The following is a 20,295-nucleotide window of genomic DNA, read 5'->3' on the forward strand; positions in this document are numbered from 1 at the left end:
TTCCCCGTCCGCCTTTTCTCTCCGCGGCCCCACACTCCCCCTGTGGGATTTTCAGGCAGACGTGTGTTTTATGCAGTTTATACAGGTATGTTCTATTACTCCTCTGAGTAATAAAGCATGTGGGTCAGTACAGGAGGAGGAGGAGAAATGGGTGGGTCTTGGAGGTGGGTTGACAAAAGTAAAGTTTATTCTTCCTTTTGAGTTTCTGTAGAAAAGCTCTCAGATATAACGGGGAGACACTGATCAGAAATGATCAGAAATTTTAGAAAAGTTTCCATAGATTTTTGGCCTTAAGTAATAACTCAATGATCCCCTTTCTTGACTTTACAGACGACAGAATCATCTACAAAAAAAAGTACGTATCATAAAATCCATTGATAAAGTAACAAATTAATAATACTTTCTACTGTGTCATAATAGGAAAAGAGCTGAGAATCAAATAATGAGTAATCCTCTATGGCTATCAGTCTCTCTCTTTGCCCTTATTTTCTTCTTTAATGTTTTCTTTTGGTTAATTCTTGGATTTTGCAGGGGTCTAGAGTTCTTGCCAAAGGGGATGCTGGCCTTGCAGGAGGGGGTCTCATGGGGACAGAAGGGGCAGGGGCGTTAAGGGACCTGCCCATTATAAGGACATCATCAGACACACACACACCCTCTCCCGTGGGAAACCATTAGTGCAGACTTGACTGATAGGCTGGGATGCCTGGGTCTGTCCCTCGCCATTTTCATAGGAAGAGGGCTAGTCACCCATGAAAGTCACATAAAAAGGCACCTGGTCACCCACGAACTGAGGCGTGCAGCAGACGGATAGGAGGGTAGGTTTGTAAGTCACAACCAGGTAGGAAAGAACAACACGTACTCTGGCATGCTTTTCCCACATGGACACCTGCTCAGTCCATAGTGAGTGGAGCAAATACAAGAGCTTTGATTCCAGGGAATATTTCGCAGCTTAATATCGTAATGGGACAGAATGCAACTGGAAACTAGAGTCTATTTTCCATAGTTCACCACATTGAAAACTTTAGGAATATCTCTTTTTCGCATCTCAAGGTTGGAAACACTTCCTCCCACCTAGCCAAAGAATGACACTGCAGATCTGTGGCCTATTACCTCTGATTATAAGAAACACAGTATTCTCGTATACTGAATGTCTTAGTCTGTATGTGTTAGTGGATTAGGACAATTACTTCCTCTGTGAAAATTTAGATTTTATTCTTAATGTAGTTGATTTAGGATACGATTATATGAGACAAGTATTATGCAACCTATGCTGTCATCCAACAGATGTTGTACAATCAGTGAAAAAGTATCTCTAGGAAATTAAAATGATTAGAGCAGGAAAAAAAATGGCTGTCCCCGGGGGGCCTCCAAACACCCTCAAACGCATCAGAAGAGAGTATGCTATGGACGTGTTACCTTTTCGTTGACTGTTGGCCTGAAACATGGAGAATGCCATGCTCACGTCAGGCCACGTTGGGGACGTGAACAGCCTCATTACAAGAATCCTATTGTTCACCTTGTACCTATACAAAGCCTTGCATGCTTTGCTGCCAATTCCTGTTTGCAGCCTTTATGTCTTAAAAGTAATAACAATTTAAAAACAGTCTACTAGTTTACGACAGGCAACAAATCGAGATTTTGCAAGCCCAAAGGAGATTCTCAGTAATCAGAGGTACGTAGAGTGTTCTGCTTCTACTCTTGGTCCTGACCTCTGAGGAAATGGCCATCCTTTGGTTTATATTTCCAGCTCAAAAAGAGAAGTTCTCCAACTCCCGACCCTGGCTCAGCCCTCCTGACTCTTACAGACCCAGTTCTAGCTCGGCCCTTGTTATCTATCTAAGCTAATAGTGCCTCCATGGCATCATCTTTTCTCAGCCTTCCTACCCAAGACACACTGCACTGATACTCTCTTGTTGGGTACAAAGGCATTCAGTCTCCACAAAGCATTAACTCTAGGCTTTCTACCAAATAACCCTTGACAACGAGCTGTGGTCACTCACAGATCACAGGCTCATCCCTGCATCAAGGAATGGGGCAGAGAGACGAAATATTTTCCATCCTCTCATGTTGGCTGGGCAGGTGCTTCTACAGGCACCCACGTGTTTTGACAACATCAGTTTTGAAAATACTGTGTTAGAAATAATCTGGTGTCCTTTTAGAAATCTGCTGGGTCATAGACACGATGCTCTTCTTGCTAAAATACTGGCATGTTAGGATTCTGGAGAGCAATTTGGTGACTTTCTTTCTTTCTTCCTTTCTTTTTAATCAAAAAGTCATCTATCCCAGCAAAATAAAATGTTGGGGTCAGGGAGAGTTCAGCAGGAATGTGAATCAAATGGAAACATATATAAAAGTATTTTACGGTAGAACAGATGAAACCAACTAGAAATTAATCAGAAGGTTTCAATAGATTCTGTACCTATTCTCTTTATGACCACGATGACATGCAGCGATGCACGACTTGTTATAAAAACAGGTAAACGCTACCCTCTCTCCCAGAAGGGAGAGAGTGGCTCCATGATTTTCCTTTCCTTCCTGCCTGCTCCCTCCCAGGTGACTTCTGACGAGCTGAACAGTATACTTCAGAACATAATGGCCTGGGTGGTGGCCACAGTGACCAGCATCCTGTACCCAGCCATCACCAGGTATGAGGAGAGGCTGCAAAGCCAGGCGTACCCCAGGGGCGCGGAGTCCACCCTGTCTTCGGAGAGCTCCAGCTTCTGCAGCACCTGCAGCGAGGGCTTCGCCTACGGCAGCTACACCACGGCCACCACCAAGACCTTCCCCGGGGAGCCCCGTGCCTTCGCCGTGGACATCGCGGTCCGGCACCCGCCCACGCCACTGAAGCCGCTCTCTGCCCACGTGGAGCGGACGGTGGTCGAGAAGACCTACCACACGGAAGGCCCCCCTTCCGCCCACATAGAGCGGACGGTGGTCGAGAAGACCTACCACGCAGAAGGCCCGCCTTCTGCGCACGTGGAGAGAACGGTGGTCAAGAAGACCTACAGCACGGACGGCCCACCCGTGACCACGACCCTCACATATAAGACAGCCACCGGGGTCTATGTCCGCCCCAAGCTCAGAAGCTGCAAGTCTGACAGCCACCTCCTGGCCTTTATCCAGGGAGGCACACAGAAGTCCAAGGATGCCACCACGGAGACGGACGGCCTGGAGGGCGCGCTGCTTCCGAAGCGAAAAGCCAGAGCTGAAATCAAGAACTTGGAGAAGATCTTTGTGAACTTCAAGTGCCACCTGAAAGGGGAAACGGAGCTGATTTTAGAGAGCGTCTTCCAGGAAATCATGTCCGACCTAACGCAGGCCGTTCCCGCCATTTCTTCCGTCACCGCCGAGGTTTTCATTGAACCGAGTGAGCCCGAACTAGGAGACGTTCTCTCCAACGTGGACATCAGCTCCGTGGCTTCCGAGATCGTGGAAAACATGCTCGAGACGCTCCAGTCCGCCGTCGAGAAAAAGTGCGTGGAGATGTTTTCGCAGGAAGATTGGCCGGCTGACATGACGCCCAGCTTCCTGCCCATCGGAGAAGGCCCCCGCCCGCCGAGCGGGAGACCCCCGTCGGCCCCCCTGCCGCAGCCCAGGGAGCCCATGTGCGACGTGGCCGAGGACATGGTGCAGGACATCCTGAAGAAGCTGATGGCTCTGGCGTCGGGTAAGCAGGACGAGCCTCCCCACCTGGCGTCCGTGGCGAAGCCCCCCTCTCAGCAGCGCATGCCCGGCCCCGTGGGCACGTCCCTGCAGAGAGCCGACACCAAGAGAGGGGGCCCCGAGCCCGACGGGGCCAACTACCTGGTTAAGGAGGAAATACAGAGTTTGATCTCCAGCATCTTTGCCCAGTCCTCGCTCGTGGGCTACATCGAGGAAGCCATCAGCACCATCCTCGGCTACGTCCAAACCGAACTGAACAACGAGCGGCTGGTGGCGTCTGAGGAAACGGTGGTCTTTCTCCGGCTGCTGGACGACATCTTCACGCAGCTGCACCAGGAGCCGGTCAAGGCTGAGGCGCCGAAGGGCAGACGCCCCCGGCCCAGACACCCTCCTGACACGGAGGAGAAGTACCGGCTGGCCGGCACCACGCTGGCCCGTGGCTCCCGGCCGCGGAAGCCGCTGCCGCCCATCAACGTGCCGGGCATGGTCCTGTACTCCGATGACGACAGCGAGGAGATAGACAGGATCGTGGAGAACGCGCTGGACTCCTCTTTGAGGAACGAGAAGGCGAGATCGCAGGAGCAGGACCCCGAGTGCTGGTTCACAGGGAGGAGCGCGCGTTTGGACAGAAACAGCAAACTGCCCCCACGGCCCGCTTCTCTCAGAAGCAAAGTCGTGTTTTGCGAGGGATCCAAGACCGAGGGGTCGAGTGTTCACAAGAAAGAAGTTTTAAAGGGAAAAATCTGCTCGAATAAAGACACGCTGACCTTCAGCCAAGACCAAAGGCACCAAATACAAGAGGCGTCAGCAAACGTGATCAAAGGCATTTTGACGGAGATGCTCAAGGAGCAGCCTCCTCCTCCGCGCCCCTCGGGCGGGAGAGCCGGCAAGGACACCGCAGTTCTCCTCTCCGGGAAGCCTCGAGGGCTGCCGGCTCAGGACCAGTGGGACCAGCTGTTCTCCGTGGGAGAAGTTAACACGGTGGCTCAGGACGTAACAGAGGCCGTGATCAACATCCTCCACGAGGCTCTGAACCGCATCCCCGGCACCCCCAAAAGTTCCATCCTACCCGCCAGGCGTCAGACTCCGCTGGGCCGTTCTCACACTCCCGACGCGGCCAAAGAGGCGCCACATCAAAAACCTTTGAAAATATGGTTTGACAGTGAGAAGAAAGTGAAGTATTTGTCTTCACTTGATGTAGGCCCTGAAACCCCTTCCCCGTTTGGGTCTGAGACATGCGAGCCGAAGGCTGTAGATGACATCTCGGAGGACATCATTGACACGGTGTTCAAGAAGCTGAAGGGACTCATTTACCCAAAACTGCAAGTGGGCTCCACACCGCCCTGCACAGAGCCGTCCTCGCTGCACCACCAGCTGAGCGCCTACACGACCAAGGTGGTGGGCATCGTTCTGCAAGCGATCCAGAACGAGCTGGAACTCGATCAGAAAAGCCAGAGCCCGCGGGAAGCCGACGACAGCAAGCCCCTCCGAGGCAGAGAGTTCTCGGCTGACACGGACGACGCGGATCTCAGCAAGGACATCAAGGCCTCCCCATTGCTGACTTGCATTTGCGAGATGTTGTCCAGCGCACATTCCGACCGGAGCAGCGTCTCCCTCCCTCCCGAAGAGCCAAGGCCTTCGGTGGCGTGTGGGCCGGACGGTCTTGGCAAACCATCCACGCTTCCAAGTCGGCAGGAGAAACAAGCTTTTTACCAATACCTGGCGACTCCATGTGCCATCCACAGCGACCCCCGTGGCAAAGACCTCAAAGACAAGGGCAAACTGCAAGTGCTGGACAGCATTGGGGAAACCCTGTACGAGATGCTGTGCAAGCTCCTGGGAGCCCGCCCGGAGGGCCAGCCGCCCCGAGAGAAGACGAGTGAGAGCCGGGGAGTAGCCACGAAGCTGCAGCCTAACCTCCAGCTCCTCTCCCAGACCATCCTGGACGGCATCCTCGCGAAGCTGTGCAGGGTCGACGCGGACACCAGCTGCGCGGGTTCTGGGATGACACCTGCCTCCGAGTGCCCGGATATCGATCACCTATCGTTCAAGTCGATCATTGAGGAAATGGCCAAGTGCACCGACATCATCTCCGGCATCGTGTCCAGGATGCTGCGGGAGAGTAACAGAGAGGAGACGGACAGGGACGTGAAAACCGTTGCTCCCGGGCCTTGCAAGACAGGGAGCACGAGAGAAACGCATCCAAACAGACTGACGGCCATGGCCACCGACATCCTCAACGGGGTGTTTGCGAAGCTGGAAGGGTTTGCCAGTGGCAACCTAGGAGCCCTGGACCCCATCAGCAAGGGACACAAGACCCGCGCCCAGGTGGACCTGCAGTGCGAGGGCGCCAGCGAGGCCGTGGACGCCTGCGAGGAGCTGCTGCGCTCGGCGCTGTACATGCACGCGAAGAAGGCGTCCGGCACCATCCTGAAGGCCATCCAGACCGAGCTCGGTGGGAGCCCCGGGGACCTGCGGGCCAGCGCCAAGAGCCCTTCCCCGGAGAAACAGCTTCTGAAGAATGTGATCAACTTGATTTTAGACGTGGTGTCCTCAGATGTGCTGGACGACACCGAATCCGAAGAGAGAACCATGGAATCCTGCAGGTACCGGCCGACCTACGGGAACTTCCTGCCCGGAGGGGCCGAGCCAGACCCGTGTCTAGAAGACGATGCACCTGCGGAGAAGGAATTCGGAGCCGAGGGAACCCTCCCGAGGGGAGAAACGCAACCGGGTTCTCTAAAACAGTGGGTTCTGGAAAGGACCCTAAACAAAATTGAAGGGAAACTGAAGGAGCCACAGAAATCTCCCATCGTGCCCATCATCAGGAACATTTTGAACGAGATTTTCCAAGGGGCTCTGGTCAACCAATTAAATGTGCTTTCTCTCTCCTGCCCTCCGCTGGGGGGCGCCCCACATGATGTGGGTGGCGAGCCGCTGGGGCCGACGTGGGTCCCCTTCATCGACCAAAGGACGGGCCCCTTGGTGTCCGAGGCCGACGTCACCATCGTGGTGGGTGACGTGGTCACGACTGTGCTGCATAAGCTTTACGCAGCGGCCATGACACAGAGAAACGCCGGTGAAAACAGGTACAAAACCATCACCTTTTCAGCGAATGTTTCTTTCCACGTCCCCGCCTGCGCGGAACAGTCCTCAGTCGCTGTGCTGGATGGGAATCCGTGTCCTGTCCCGCCCAGACTCAACGCCAAAGGAAACGTGGCTGAAGACATCATCCAGGAGATACTAACAAACCTAGAAACCTTCGCTACTTACAAAGTAAAATCTCTCTTTTGTCCCCAAATCAAGTTCACGGTCCCAGTGGCTTTCCCTGTGCAGCAAGGTAAGAGCATTTTGAGCAAAGCGTTGTCCGCCAAGGGCCTATACCCGGACGATGGGTTTTCTCCCTGCTCCGTGGATCATTTTCTGGAAAAGACCAACTCGTGCCAACTTTCTTTAAACAAACTAAACACACACGCAACAGAAGTGGCCAGAAAAATTTTACAAGGCATCAAACACGAGTTAGATAAAGAAAGGGAAAGTCCTTTCTTAACGCACAACATCGTGGTTTCTGAAGGGATCGCGAGTCAGATCGTGAACACGGTGTTAGAGATCGTCTCGTCCAAAGGCAAGTTTGACAAACACGATTCTGACGAAGAGCTTCACCCGGGTCTGCAGGAAGGCGTCATTGAAAGGATGTTCAACAGGACTGAGTATCGCAAAGGGCTTCAGTTCCAAATACAGGATGTCATGGAAGGCATCCTGTGCGACATTTATGAAAAAACGCTGCATCAAAACAACCTGGCCTTCGCCACGCCCACATCGAGAGGCCTCACCGCCGGGCTGCCCATGGAGGGCGCCGACGCGACCGTCCCACCACTTCCTGTCCCCAAGGCGGACGTCATGCTGATCTCCAATGACATCGTGGACTTTGTCCTTCATAACCTCAGCTCCGCCGTCACGCTCGGCACAAAACCAGAGCACGCTCCTCCGGCACGGCTGCCCCTTCCCTCCTGCGATGTGTTCCCACAAATAGGGTGCCAGCTGTCCCCGCTCACGGGCTCACAGAGTGGAGGAGACACAGAGCGTTTTTCATCGTCAAACCATGTGAGGCCCGCGTACGCTGTGGCGAGTCAGATAACTTTGGTAGGGAGGGAAGACCCCACAGGGCCCGCACCTGACCCCTGTGAGGAAAACGCTCACTTCATCACCAAAACTATCGTCAACCAGCTGGAATCTTTCGCCACCAAAAGAATAGACTCATTAATTACTCTTGCTTCCCAGCCCACAGAGAAGTCCTTGGCTAGCCCTGGCCTGGAGCCCGGTGAGCCCGAGGACGGCGTTTTTCGTGAGCCCAGCCAAAGGGCGTCCAGTGTGAACGTCCTGAAACTATCAACGGAAACTGCTCTCAGCCACAAACTTGCAGATCCCACGTTTCTGAGTTACGGACAAAAACGGGGATCCACCAGTCACCTCTCCCAAGCCAGCCTTAAGGAATACGCGGATGTCATCGCCAGTGTCATTCTGAAGCTTATCAAAAACGACTTGGACCTGGAAATCCAAAGGGCATATCTACATCCAAACAATATTTCCTTCCAGGAAAACGTCATTGTGAGTGAGATTGTCAACAACACCTTAAAGGTTCTGAACGCTAAGAGGTCTGTGAATGAAGTTCAGTTTTACGCCAAAGACCACCCCGGCGCCTTTGCACCGTTAGCTGTACCCAAGGAAATGCTGTTAGGACAAAGAGAGCTGGACCAAAACACCAAGTTATCTCTGCTTTCACGGTACCCGTTGGAACAAAACCAACGGGCAGTGGGGAAGGAAAGCCAGAGCGTCGTTTTGGAAGAAATATTTATGAGACACGGGGAATCCAAACACAGAGAAAGGGCTGCCTTGCTCGCTCCAGTGAGAGAGGTTTTAAGGAAAGTGCACCAACAAGTAACGAACAGCAAAGGCCGCCTGCCTCCATTCCATGAAGCCCCCCAGGCGGCATCCAACTCTAAAGCTAGAGCATCGGACGTAGCGCACAGAAACTTCGTCCAGTCCCACATTGACGGCGTAGCCAACGACATAGTCGAGAGTGTGTTGGGGGAAATGTACGCGGTGGTTGTGACCTCCTTGCGTGAGAGTCACCAAAAGGAAGCCGTCGAAGACAATGGCCCCTTCCCTCAGCCACCGTCGGGCGTGGGAGAAGCGAAACAAGCCGGGAGAGGAAGTGACTCCACGGGGCACGTGACGCCTCAGGCCTGTCCTTCCCCAGGCAACCCAAACACCCCCCTGATCGAAAGCAGTCTCCGGCAGCACTCGCCGCTGCAGGTGGGGAAGGAGCTGGTCCACACGGTGCTCGATAAGATCACGCATTTTGCCTCAGTTTACCTGGAAGAGGCCCCTGAGAGATGTGCTGATGAGCTGCAACCTCAACGGCTCCAGAGCCTTAAAGTGAACCTGAAGGGCAGCCTCCAGCCAGGTTTTAAAACAAGCGGAAAAGCAAAGGCAAAAGGGACTTCTCTGCCTAATTTGAAGACAAAGCTGCCCCTGGGCCCTGGCGGTGCTAAGGCCAGAAGCAAGACCAAGGCGGGGCCCGGGGAGAGGACTCTGAAGAGCAGCCAGTCCAAGACCTGCCTGGGGCTGCCGCACACGCTCACCGCCGGGGACGCCAAGGGCACGCGGGGCGCCAGGCTGCCCGCCGCAGACCTGAGGGCGCACGCCACGCACGTGACCAGCGTGATCCTGGAGACGACCGTGACCGAGTTTGAAAAGGCCACGCAAACGAGAGCCATGGTCAGTGTGAAGGCGTTGCCGTCCGACCAAATCGGGGCAGCAAACAGGATCGTCCGCGCCGTCCTGCAAGGGGTGTGCGCGCCGGGCACCCACAGCCTGGCCGCTCCGAGCACATTCTCGGCTCCGGCCGACCTCAAGCCTTCCCCGGGGCGCCCGGGCGCGGGGGGCTTCGCTGAGACGCAGGCCTGCTTCTACTTGGAAAATGTCTCTTCCCAACTTGAGCAGATCTTTCCCAAGGACGGGATATTTAAAAAAATGTTTGACAAATGGCAGGCAGAAGGAAACGACGTGGAAAGTGAAAAATGTAAATTGCTGGTAGTGGCGGAAAATGTTTTGACTGTCATTTCAATGAAGTCGAAGGGATTAGAATATTATCTTTCCCTCTTAAATCTGACGCACCCCGAGGACTGGGAAGGCAGGCTCCATGAGCGCCTTAAAGGAGCGTCGGTGCGAGCGGAGGCCACCAAGGCACAAATCAACATGTTCTCGAGGGAGATCGTTGAAATGCTCCTTGAGAAACTACAGCTGTGCTTTCTGTCCCAGATGCCCACCCCGGACAGTAAGGAGACTCCAGCAAGTAGGAAGGAACACGCCGCGCAGAGCAAACACGGCCTTCCAGCCAAGGACGTCCTCAGCGGTGCGCCCATCTACTACATGGACGCGAAGGACCACATGTCCTTGGGCTCCACCAAGCAGGTTGTCCTCGACATTGTGGAAAGGGTGCTGGGCTTGCTGGAGGCGTTCGTAGACCTGCAGTTCAAACACACCTGCAAGTACGAATTTTCCGAGATAGTGAAGATGCCGGTAGAAAACCTGTTTCCGGCCCAGCAGAGACTGCTAAGCAAAAAGATGTTGCCCAAACTGCAGTCGCTGAAAAAGCTTGCTGATGACTGCCGGTCCAGTGCTATGATTTCCAAGGAAAATGTACAGAACGTTTTTCTGCAGGTCCACTCATTCCATTCAGAATTGCTTACCTGCGCTGTGACCATCACCAGCGACATGCTGGGTGTCCTCAAGGACAAGCTGGACAAGGAAATAGGCCAAGCGGGGCCGCCGGGCAGCACGCCGCAGGAGAACGTGGCGGCGAGCGAGATCATCGGCGCCCTGATGGACCAGTGCGCGCACGTCAGCGAGTCTCTGATCAAAAACCTCCCCAGTCTGTTCCCAGGAGTGGAAAATACCTACATTGTTAATCATCTTGCATTCGCCACTGATATGAAAATCCCCAAGTCAAAGGAAGTTCATTTTGGGAATGGGCCTCCTCCACGGGTTAGCATTCCCGGTTTGGTGTTTGATCCTGAAGACGACACGAAGAAAAGGTACAGGGGCCCACCCAGCGTACCCCCATATGCCAGAGCCCCCGGAGAAGGCCCGGTCAGAAGCTCGGAGCCCAGGGGAAGGCCTGACTCAGGGAATGCGCCATCCTCCTCTAGAAACAAGGTCCCAGGCCACGGCCCCAGGGAATGGTCATGTGATCAAGCCACGCCCGAAGGCAGTATCTTACGAAAACTGGCTAACCGGGTGACTGAGTCCACAGAAGAAGCACTGAAGCAAGGCCTGTCCTTCATAGAAATGCGAAAAGCTAAAAACCCAAAAGTGTTTCATTATGGGACCCCAAAGCCCGTTGGTGGGCCTAGCCAAACGCAGACAACTGTTTCTCCTCTCAAGATATGTTTAGCGGCAGAGAATATTGTCAATACTGTGTTGTCGAGCTATGGGTTTCCTAGTCAACCACCCATTAACGAAAGCACAGAGACAATGAAGCCGTTTTTCATATCCACACCAAGCCCTGCAGGACGAAAGGAGGAGAAGAAAAGTGCGTTCGCCACGTGGGGTGACAGGGCCCGCTGCGTCCCCCGGGGAAGAAGCAAAAACCCAGACGCCAGCAGGCGAGACTTTTCTTTATTGCAAAAGTGGGAGAAGAGCGACCCAAAGGTAAAGACTGTGAAAGAATTTGAAGTCATTGCTTTTGCTGATCATGAACTGGGTCCAAATGAAATCAATTTGGTAGCAAGACATGTAACCACATGTGTGGTCACATATTTCCAGAACTTCAAAACCAGAGGTAAGCAAAAGAGAGAACTTCCTTTAAACGTTGACATAATTTAGAAAAAGAACAGTCAGATATGTTTAAAGGTCTCTAGACCAGTGATGGCGAACCTTTTGAGCTCGGCGTGTCATCATTTTGAAAAACCCTAACTTAACTCTGGGGCCGTGTCACATACAGAAATTTTTTGATATTTGCAACCACAGTAAAACAAAGACTTATATTTTTGATATTTATTTAATATATTTAAATGCCATTTAGCAAAGAAAAATCCACCAAAAAAATGAGTTCGCGTGTCACCTCTGACACGCGTGTCATAGGTTCGCCATCACTGCTCTAGACGGAGTTGCATGGGCCATCTTTCTGAAAACAGCCTTGGAGGTGGGGACTTGGGACTTCTTACTGTGTCAGGACCCTGACAAAGAGTCCAGCATTCACGTGGTTGGAACCGGAAAGGGTGTGGTGTTCAGTTTCCCGCATCCCGGATGAGAGATAATGGGACTATGTGAGAGCCGGTGGAGCACAAGGCATGAGCTCCAAAGAGTTTTTAAGATTCTCGTGCATGGCCCCTTCATGCCAAAGCCACAGTTAGCGGATTGCAGGTTAGCAACTCATCTTTTCATGGGGTACAGTTGACGTCTTTGCCATTATTAGTCACAGTTTGTAAGAGCAGTGGCATTCAACATCTGGGGTTTTTTTTGGTTTTGTGTTTAATATATCTTTATTGATTTTAGAGAGGAAGGGAGAGGGAGCGAGAGATAGAAACTTCAATGATGAGAGAGAATCACTGATCGGCTGCCTCCTGCACGCCCCACACTGGGAATCCAGCCTGCAACCCAGGCATGTGCCCTGACCAGGAATCGAACCACGACCTCCTGATTCATAGGTTGATGCTCAACCACTGAGCCACACCCGCTTGGCTAAACACCTGGTTTTGTTTACATTCCAGTATTCTTAAATTCCTTTTAGGTGCAGTACCATAAACATATTCTTACAAAGGTATTTTCACTCCCTTTCTAAGAATGTTTGCCTGCATATGTTAGGTTGAACCACATGTAATAACCATTCTTGCATGTCCAAACCTGTTGATTATTGGCAATTTCATAAAATGGAATCTAATAATACTGTAATAGCTCTGAACTGGATCAATAATTCCAGTTACCAGTAAGCTACACCGCCAGTCCAGATACAGCACTTGCCCGACATTCAAATATGAGAGCACATACTACCAGACCCGCCACCTGCAGGCAGAGGTCACTCTCCAGCCTTAGAACTGGCCTTTCTTCTGAGGTGAGCAGTGTGTAACTGCAGCTTCAGGCTCCTAAACGGCCCATCCCCGAGCAGGGCCTGGCCGAACTTAATAAAGGAAAGCAAAGCCAACAGAAGCAGATAGATGACTCCATCCCGTCGGTGTCTGGTGCCTCCCAGGGAGCGCACTCATGGTCCTCCTTTCATGTGGAATATTCCTTCCTCACTCCCTCCATCTCCACATGGGACCCTCTTTCAAGCAGTCAAAGCTCAGCTAAACCCCTCCCACCTCCAGAGACCTGCCTCCTCCCACACCTGGGGGGTAGATAGAGGACTGTGTCCTGAGGGGGCTCTGAGAACCAAGGCTGGCGCTCTGATCAGCCCTCCAAGAAGCTGGCCACCCCAACCAGGTGTATGGTTTGCAGTAAATATCTTGTTGAGTGGGAGGAAGAAGGGACTCCTACGCCTGGCTGGGTTGGCCTTCCGTTTTTGTGACAACCTACAATCCAGGGGTTAGAAAACTACTGCTATGGCCACAGAGCCCCTACACTTCTGCAGTGAGCACAATCCTACTTCATTGTGTTCTTATGGCCACTCAACTCCTTCGTTTCCTGAGTGACACACAGCATACCATGAAATGTTGTGACTCAAAACATGTCCTCAGTAATCATACGAGGTCCCCATATATCACTGTGCACATGCTAGGATATAAAACTCAACTCGAAACTTATTTTTCTGCCCCAGAATTTCCAACTTCTTAAAGCCCGTAACTATCTAAGCAAGTCAGACATCAGCACTTGACTTAGAATTTTAATTCTTCATGGTTAATTTTCTCAACTTTCTGGCTAAAATTATGATTCCACAAGGTGGGAAGTAAGTATCAGAAGAAAACCCAATTTCTTTCTTGACTAAATTTTTCTTTTTCTTTAGTGAAGTGTTCCAAAGGTGAAATTCATATGTAAATAATTACCGATATATTGAGTTTTCCGTATTTCTCTTAATGCATGCTACAAATTATGTTTTCTCTTTGAAGTGTCCAGTGAGAAGATGTCTATTGTTTCTGCACTGTCAAAGAAAACATACGAGTCAGAACAGCGTCTAAGAAGCATATATAATGATTCTTCGCTTTGCCAACTTTGTGAGCATCTCACTGAGTCTGTCATTTGCCATTTAATTTCGAGGATTTCTGATGGCATCCGAGGTGGCAGAGAAAGTGCGAAGGCATGGGAAAGCCAAAATTCAGCATGTAACAAGATTATTTCCATTGATTCTCAAGTATTTGAAAACAGGTCGATTTCTATCGGAGAACTTGCTTTAAGTATTTCTGAAATCATTATTAAAATCCTTTGCCATAGTAACATTATAGAGCCTGACATTGAACAGCAAATGTTTTCTTTAAAAACAAAGTACATTTATTGCCCAGGAGTCACTGCTACTGACTTTGACCATATTTTCCAGGATCTCTTAATAGGAGTGATTCACGTACTGTCCAAAGTGATAGGAATAACTCATCACCTTGAAAGCAATGGAAGAAGTAAACCATTGTCCATGCTTAGAAGCAATAGTGTGTCCATGGGCAACAAAACCAACACCATGAAAAGACAGATAAGTTGCAGAAACTGGGAATCATCTACTCACCCAAATGAACATCCCATTCAAAATGAGAAATTAAATTATCTGGCATACAAGTTAGACAGTATCGTTAGTAGCCTGAAAACTCGTGAATCCAAAGAAGTAGTCAATAAGGTCTTCAATATTGTTTTAGATTTATTTTTACCAGACGAACGCAGAGGTGAGGCTATGGATTCTTATGAAAAAGCAAGAAAATCTTTATCGTCCTCGAGTAATAACTTAGGGCTCACCCCCAAATCCGTTTTTCTTCTCAATGTCGTGTGTGAGAAACTTATCAGAACGCTTTTGGAAAAATGCACAAACACTGCCTTTCTTGATCACAGCCCTCTTTCTGATGAAATGTCTGCAGAAGAATGTCAGCTTTTAAAAATGCTTCAAAGGGTAGAAGACGAGGGCTTTGGTGACTGTAAGGGGGCAATGGGCTGTGAACAGTCCCAAGGAGATTCTATGTCAGATCTTTTGGAAAATCTGGCAGAAATGGATACAGATGTGTCGTCATCTGACACTATGCTCACCCTCGTTTCCCACACCTTGGTGAAGTCCCTGATGGACAAACTCTGTCACAATATTGAACTCCCTCACAGCTCGCCCGGTGCAAGCCAGCACCTGAAGGGTAGAACACAAGAAAGACAGTCGGGTCTTATAAAAGCAAAAGGGCCAGAATTAGCAGGATTCGGACAAGGTAAAGGTTCTGCCGGCTTCACCAGCTGTGACAGTCGCGCTCTGGCCGGACCCCTAAATCTCTCCAGCATGGTCCGCTCCAAAACACAGTCACCGTTTGGCAGGAAGTGTTCAGTAAGCTCCTCTTCTGTGACACCTCGTAGGAGGCAGGAAACAGCCATCCATAGCAAGCTACACCTGGGGAGTAGGAGCACAGGTGTTTATTCGGCCACATTTTTGGAGGAAATCATTTCAGAACTGTTTTTCGATCTCTCCACTTCCCTGTGGGGCAAAACCGAAAGCATCACAGAGACCCAGCTCAGTGAGATGAACACACTACTTGTCAGCAGCGTGGTGAGGGAGTTCGCGCGCGCGCGCGTCGCTGTTCTGCGGAATGCGGAGGAGAGACTGTGCTTCCCGCCGGTCCAAAGGGAAAGGGTACGTAGGGTTGTTGACTCGGTGTACCCTGACGTTTTGCAGAAATATCAACTGAAGGTGACCTGTGGTGTGAATCCGGCACATGACAACTCCTCACTAGCAGGACAAATAGCGAACGGCATACTGTTAGAGATCGTGGACTACCAACTCCCACCCTGCTTCCGGGAGAAGCTCAGCCCCAACTCCTGCTGCCCTCTCGAAGCGGAAATCATCCTGCAGAAACTGCAAAGGACCCTGAGAGAATGCGCTTCCAGATCCAGGTCGGCGGGAGGCTACAGCACCAGGGTGTCGCACTCCTTTTTAGAGGATATCATCAGGAGGCTTCTCGCCCAACTCACTGCTCCACCCAGTAAGGCTTCCTCTCTGGGGAGAAAAGAGTTCATGAGTTCAGATTTCAGGGAAATGTCTAACTGTATCATAAATAAGGTTCTATCAGCCATTTCAAAACACAAAATTTGGCTCACTATATGTGACCATCCACAGCTATGTGCAGGGAAAAACACCCAGAAGATGGTGGATTCTGTGTATCGGAACATCATGCAAATGCCCGACTCTCTCGTCTCAATCCAGAACAGCCTGGTGAGCCGAAGCCCAGTTATGGCGGACCGAATAGCCAGTTTTATTATCCAAGAGATTATTGAGAACCATCTTCAACCATTTTTGTGTGAAGAAGGTTTGCACCGTCCAAATACTCCACTGGATGCAGTATCGAACATGGTTAAACGGGTCCTCAGCGAGGTCACAGAGTCGCACAGACCCAAGAGGCCCTCACCCGCAGGCGTTCCCCCTGACACATTCATAGGGGAAATTGTGGCCAGACTTGTATCAAAGATATTCAGCTCCAAGCAGAACACTGACAATGAGCTGGAAAACATGACACAAAAAATAGTGAACTCGATAACCACCCACTTCGACAAAGCTACAACTCACGTCCTCAGTGGCGGCAAGGAGGGCGCCTGCCCCTCTGTAGGCACGGACATCGTGGATGAGCTCGTGTCCTCTGTTTACAGAAACGTGTTACAGCAGCACAGGCTAGACCCTGAGGCTGACAAGGAGTCTGAAGACCGCGAGACTTTTGTGGAAAACATCACCAATTTAACTGTAGCGGCCGTTTCTGATTACCTTCTCCACCCGCTGTTCTCGGGCGATTTGTCATCTTCCTGTTCTATCTCCACAGCTGAGAACATCATCCAGGACATCATTAGTAACATCAGCAAACCCACCACGCCAAGCCCGAGTTTATCTCCGTATAATACCTTGCTGCCATACACGTTTTTAGAAGACATGATCAGAGTACTATTATCTAGAATCTTTTCTTCTGCATCCGACTTTGTTCCAAACACGGGAACTCTAAAAGACAGGTCAAGAGTGAATTTCAATGAAATTGCTTCAAATATAATCAGTGATATTAGGATGAAAATTTCTCAACATGACATCCAATTCTCAAAAGATGATGAAGAAACCAAGTTTGTTTACTCAGAAGATGATGTCCAGCACCTTGTGGACTCCGTCTTCGAAAACATTTTACAAAACTCCGAGTCTCAGGAATCGGTTGAACAAAACATCAAAGGCAGCAACGACGCTCTCATCGATAGAATAGCAGGTTTCATCATCAAGCATATTTGTCAACAACATCTTCAGCCGTTTGTGGACCAAAAGGCATTGCCTTCCCCCACAGACACTCACCCTGACGGCGAGTGGAGGCCATGGCCTCCTGCCAATGTTTACTCGGCAGCATTTTTGGAAGATGTGATCTTTGGAGTTTTAAGGAAAATATTCCACAGGGTGTTGGGCATTGTGCAAACAAAGTCAGCAAGAGACTCGGAAGATGAGCTTTTGGATAAAGCTGGGAAACTCATACATCTGATAGCAGAAGAGCTGTCGAGAGCCCCGGTCCGCATCCTGGAGAACGCCGAGGAGCAGTGCCGTGTGCCTCCAGTGGAGAGCGATGTCCTCAACAACGTTGTGGACATGGTGTTCAGCAAAGTGCTGCAAGAATATGAAATGGACATCCTGCCCGATTACGATTTCCTCAATGACACAAAAACCTTGGCAGCAAGGGTGACTAAGAGCATCCTGGCCCACACGTTTGATTTCCAAATCCACCCAAAGCTGATCGGAAAGCTTCGTTTTAAGTCGTACGCCAAACTGAACGTCGATGTTTTGATAAAGAGAGTCCAAGGTTACATCACTAAATCAAGATTCCAAAGACAGGCGTCAACTATCTACACCACCATGTTATCGCACACCCACCTGGAAAAGGTGGTCACCCAGCTGATCTCGCAGGTGAGCCCACTGGCCTCCAGCGCAGAATGCAAGCACACTTCCAAGTCGGAGCTAAGTGATAACGTCATAAGGCTGATAAACGAAATTATGTCAATCATTTCCAAACATGCAATCTGCATTGTCAAACATGGCAGTGAGAAGCAGAGCATGATCTCCGAGAAAGATATCCAGTCCATGGTGGGTTCCATCTACGCCGACCTTTCACACTCAAAGCTCTACCAGTCTCTCACAAAGGATAAGAAAGGGATAAGTAAGATGCCTGTTTCGAAAATAGCGAGTTTTATCATAAAAGAAATATTTAACCATCATCTCCAGTCATTTTTACCTGGAGATAAAACATGCCTCTCAGCTGCGGTTGATCATGACGATAAACAGAGAGCAGCCGACCCTCAGCAAGGAAACTTGGCTTTTGTGGTGAACTCGGCTGCCTTCCTGGAGGAGGTCATCGCAGAGCTGCTATGTAAACTCCTGTACGCGTTCTCACACAACGTCTTGGCTGCTGAGCACCCAGACATAGTGAAAGTGAAAATTACTGACATTGTGACAACATTAGTAAAATCAGTTGTTCTGGAGTTCACCACGTCGGAGATTGTAGTTTCAAATTATTTCGATAATGATATGTGTTCTTCGGCAAGATACAAAGAAATGGTTCAAAAAACAGCCAACCTGGTTTATGAAAAGATATTAGGTGAATACAAATCTCTGATTCAAGTCTACAAGGTTATGCAAAGTGACACGACTTCTTTCGGCAGGAAAATTTATCACTTACTATTGGAAGAAATTTATGATCATCAGATGCAGTCGTTAGTCTCAGGGGAATTGGTGTCTTCTTCCTGTTCTTCCCTTCAAACCGAAAACATCATCAGAAATGTGCTGAATGTCATCACGAAGGCCGGCCCCGCCAGCCCGTGTGTGACGGTGCTGCCCCGCGCGCTGTTGGAAGACATCATTTACAAGCTCATAGCGAGCATCTTCCCTCCCACCCACACGGAGGGCGAGCTCAGGGAGGAAGGCGCTTCACCCGATGACGAGTTTGTGGCTGCAGCTTCAAAACTGACGGATGAAATTATCAAAGAAATTACGGAACATGAAATCCGTCTCGCCAGGGCGGAAGAGAATGCCGACAGTACCCAACTAGACATGATTGAGAACTTGGTTGACTCTATATGTAATAATATCTTGAAAAAATCTGAATTTCAAGCGGAAGTGCAAAGAGATGCAGACAAAAAAGCAGGCTCGTTCCTCAGCAAAGTCGCAAGTTTCGTTATGAAGGAAATTATGGACCATCATCTGAGGCCATTCTTACAGGGTGACGGGGGCTCTGCACTCACCAAACCTGGGAAGGAAAAGACTCAGACTTCCCTCTACTCAGCGACATTTTTGGAGGATGTAGTGGTTGACCTGGTTCGCAAATTTTCTTCCCTTCTAAGTATTGCCGAAGACCCTAAGAAGAAAGGGATGTCGGAGACAGAACTTGTGGGGTTGGCCATAAAATTTGCAAATTCTCTGATAGGAGAATTCAGGAAAAGTGAAATTAAAGTTCTACCGAATGCTGAAGAAGTCTTTGCTTTCCCACCAATTGATAAAGAGACAGTGGATAAGATATCCAACTTTGTGTACGATCAGTTCATAGGGAAGTATGACTCCGGTGACATGCAGAAGGATGATAAAGGTCACGTGCTAATAGAAACGATAGCTGCATTAGCCCAAAAGGCAATCTCTGCCTTCAAAATTCAACCCCTGTTTTCAGGAGACTGGTCTTCCACCTTCTTTTCATTTCTAAATCCAGATCACATCACCCAAAGGGTTCAACACCTGCCACAGAAAACCACGGCACCGAGTAGCACAGGCCTCAAAGGAAACCAACTTACGTTTTCGGAGCAATCATATAAATACACTTCTCCAACCTCAGTCCGGAAACACGTGTTGGGAACTTTGGAACTAGACAAAGGAACAGCAAGTAGAAAGAAAAGTGTCCAGAGTGAGGAGGCGCCCGTGAAAAAGGGCGAGACCCAAGAACGGAAAGTCACCTCTCTAACTAGAACCATGAAGTGCAACCTGCTTAACCTGCTGCCAGGGGCAGCTGCAGGGGTGGCAACTAAAAAGAAAGAGAATGAAAATAAAATGACAATTTCAATTAAAAATTATACTGAGCATGTATCAACAGTTACATCTCCAACTACTAGTGTGAAAAGTAAAGATAGTCAGAAGTCAGATTTGAAGGGAGCACGTAAAAATAATGAAACTGAGAAGAAAAGCAAATCAGTGTCAACAGATGAAGAGAAGCAACGTAATGAGGCATACACACAGACCCCAGGAGCTCCCGGTGAGACAGAGCGGAAGGAGGAAATGGTTGGACCAGATTTGGACACAAACAAACAGAAGATTGACAAAACAAGAGGAAACGCATTGAGAAAAGAAGACGAGCCCTGTCCGTTACCTTTGACACCCAAAGTGGCAAATGCAGCGACCAACACAGAAGACACATTAACGCTAAAGCCGAACACTGAGTGGAGAAAGAGCACTCTCCCTCTAGTCGA

At 50.0% G+C, this 20,295-nt stretch overlaps 1 protein-coding gene across 1 annotated transcript in view; it reads left to right on the forward strand.

Moving 5' to 3' along the window:
* FSIP2 (fibrous sheath interacting protein 2) overlaps positions 1-20,295 on the forward strand; it is a gene marked incomplete at both ends in the record, with an annotated part of 51,596 nt that overhangs the window by 16,886 nt on the left and 14,415 nt on the right. Inside the window, 2 exons of the mRNA XM_081095980.1 lie at positions 2,554-11,509; positions 13,773-20,045. Coding sequence (XP_080952106.1) covers positions 2,554-11,509; positions 13,773-20,045 — 15,229 coding nt within the window. The remainder of the gene's footprint in view (positions 1-2,553; positions 11,510-13,772; positions 20,046-20,295) is intronic.

The sequence above is a fragment of the Myotis nattereri genome (assembly GCF_964212035.1).
Source record: "Myotis nattereri genome assembly, chromosome: 7".
In the NCBI taxonomy this organism is placed as follows: Eukaryota; Metazoa; Chordata; class Mammalia; order Chiroptera; family Vespertilionidae; genus Myotis; species Myotis nattereri.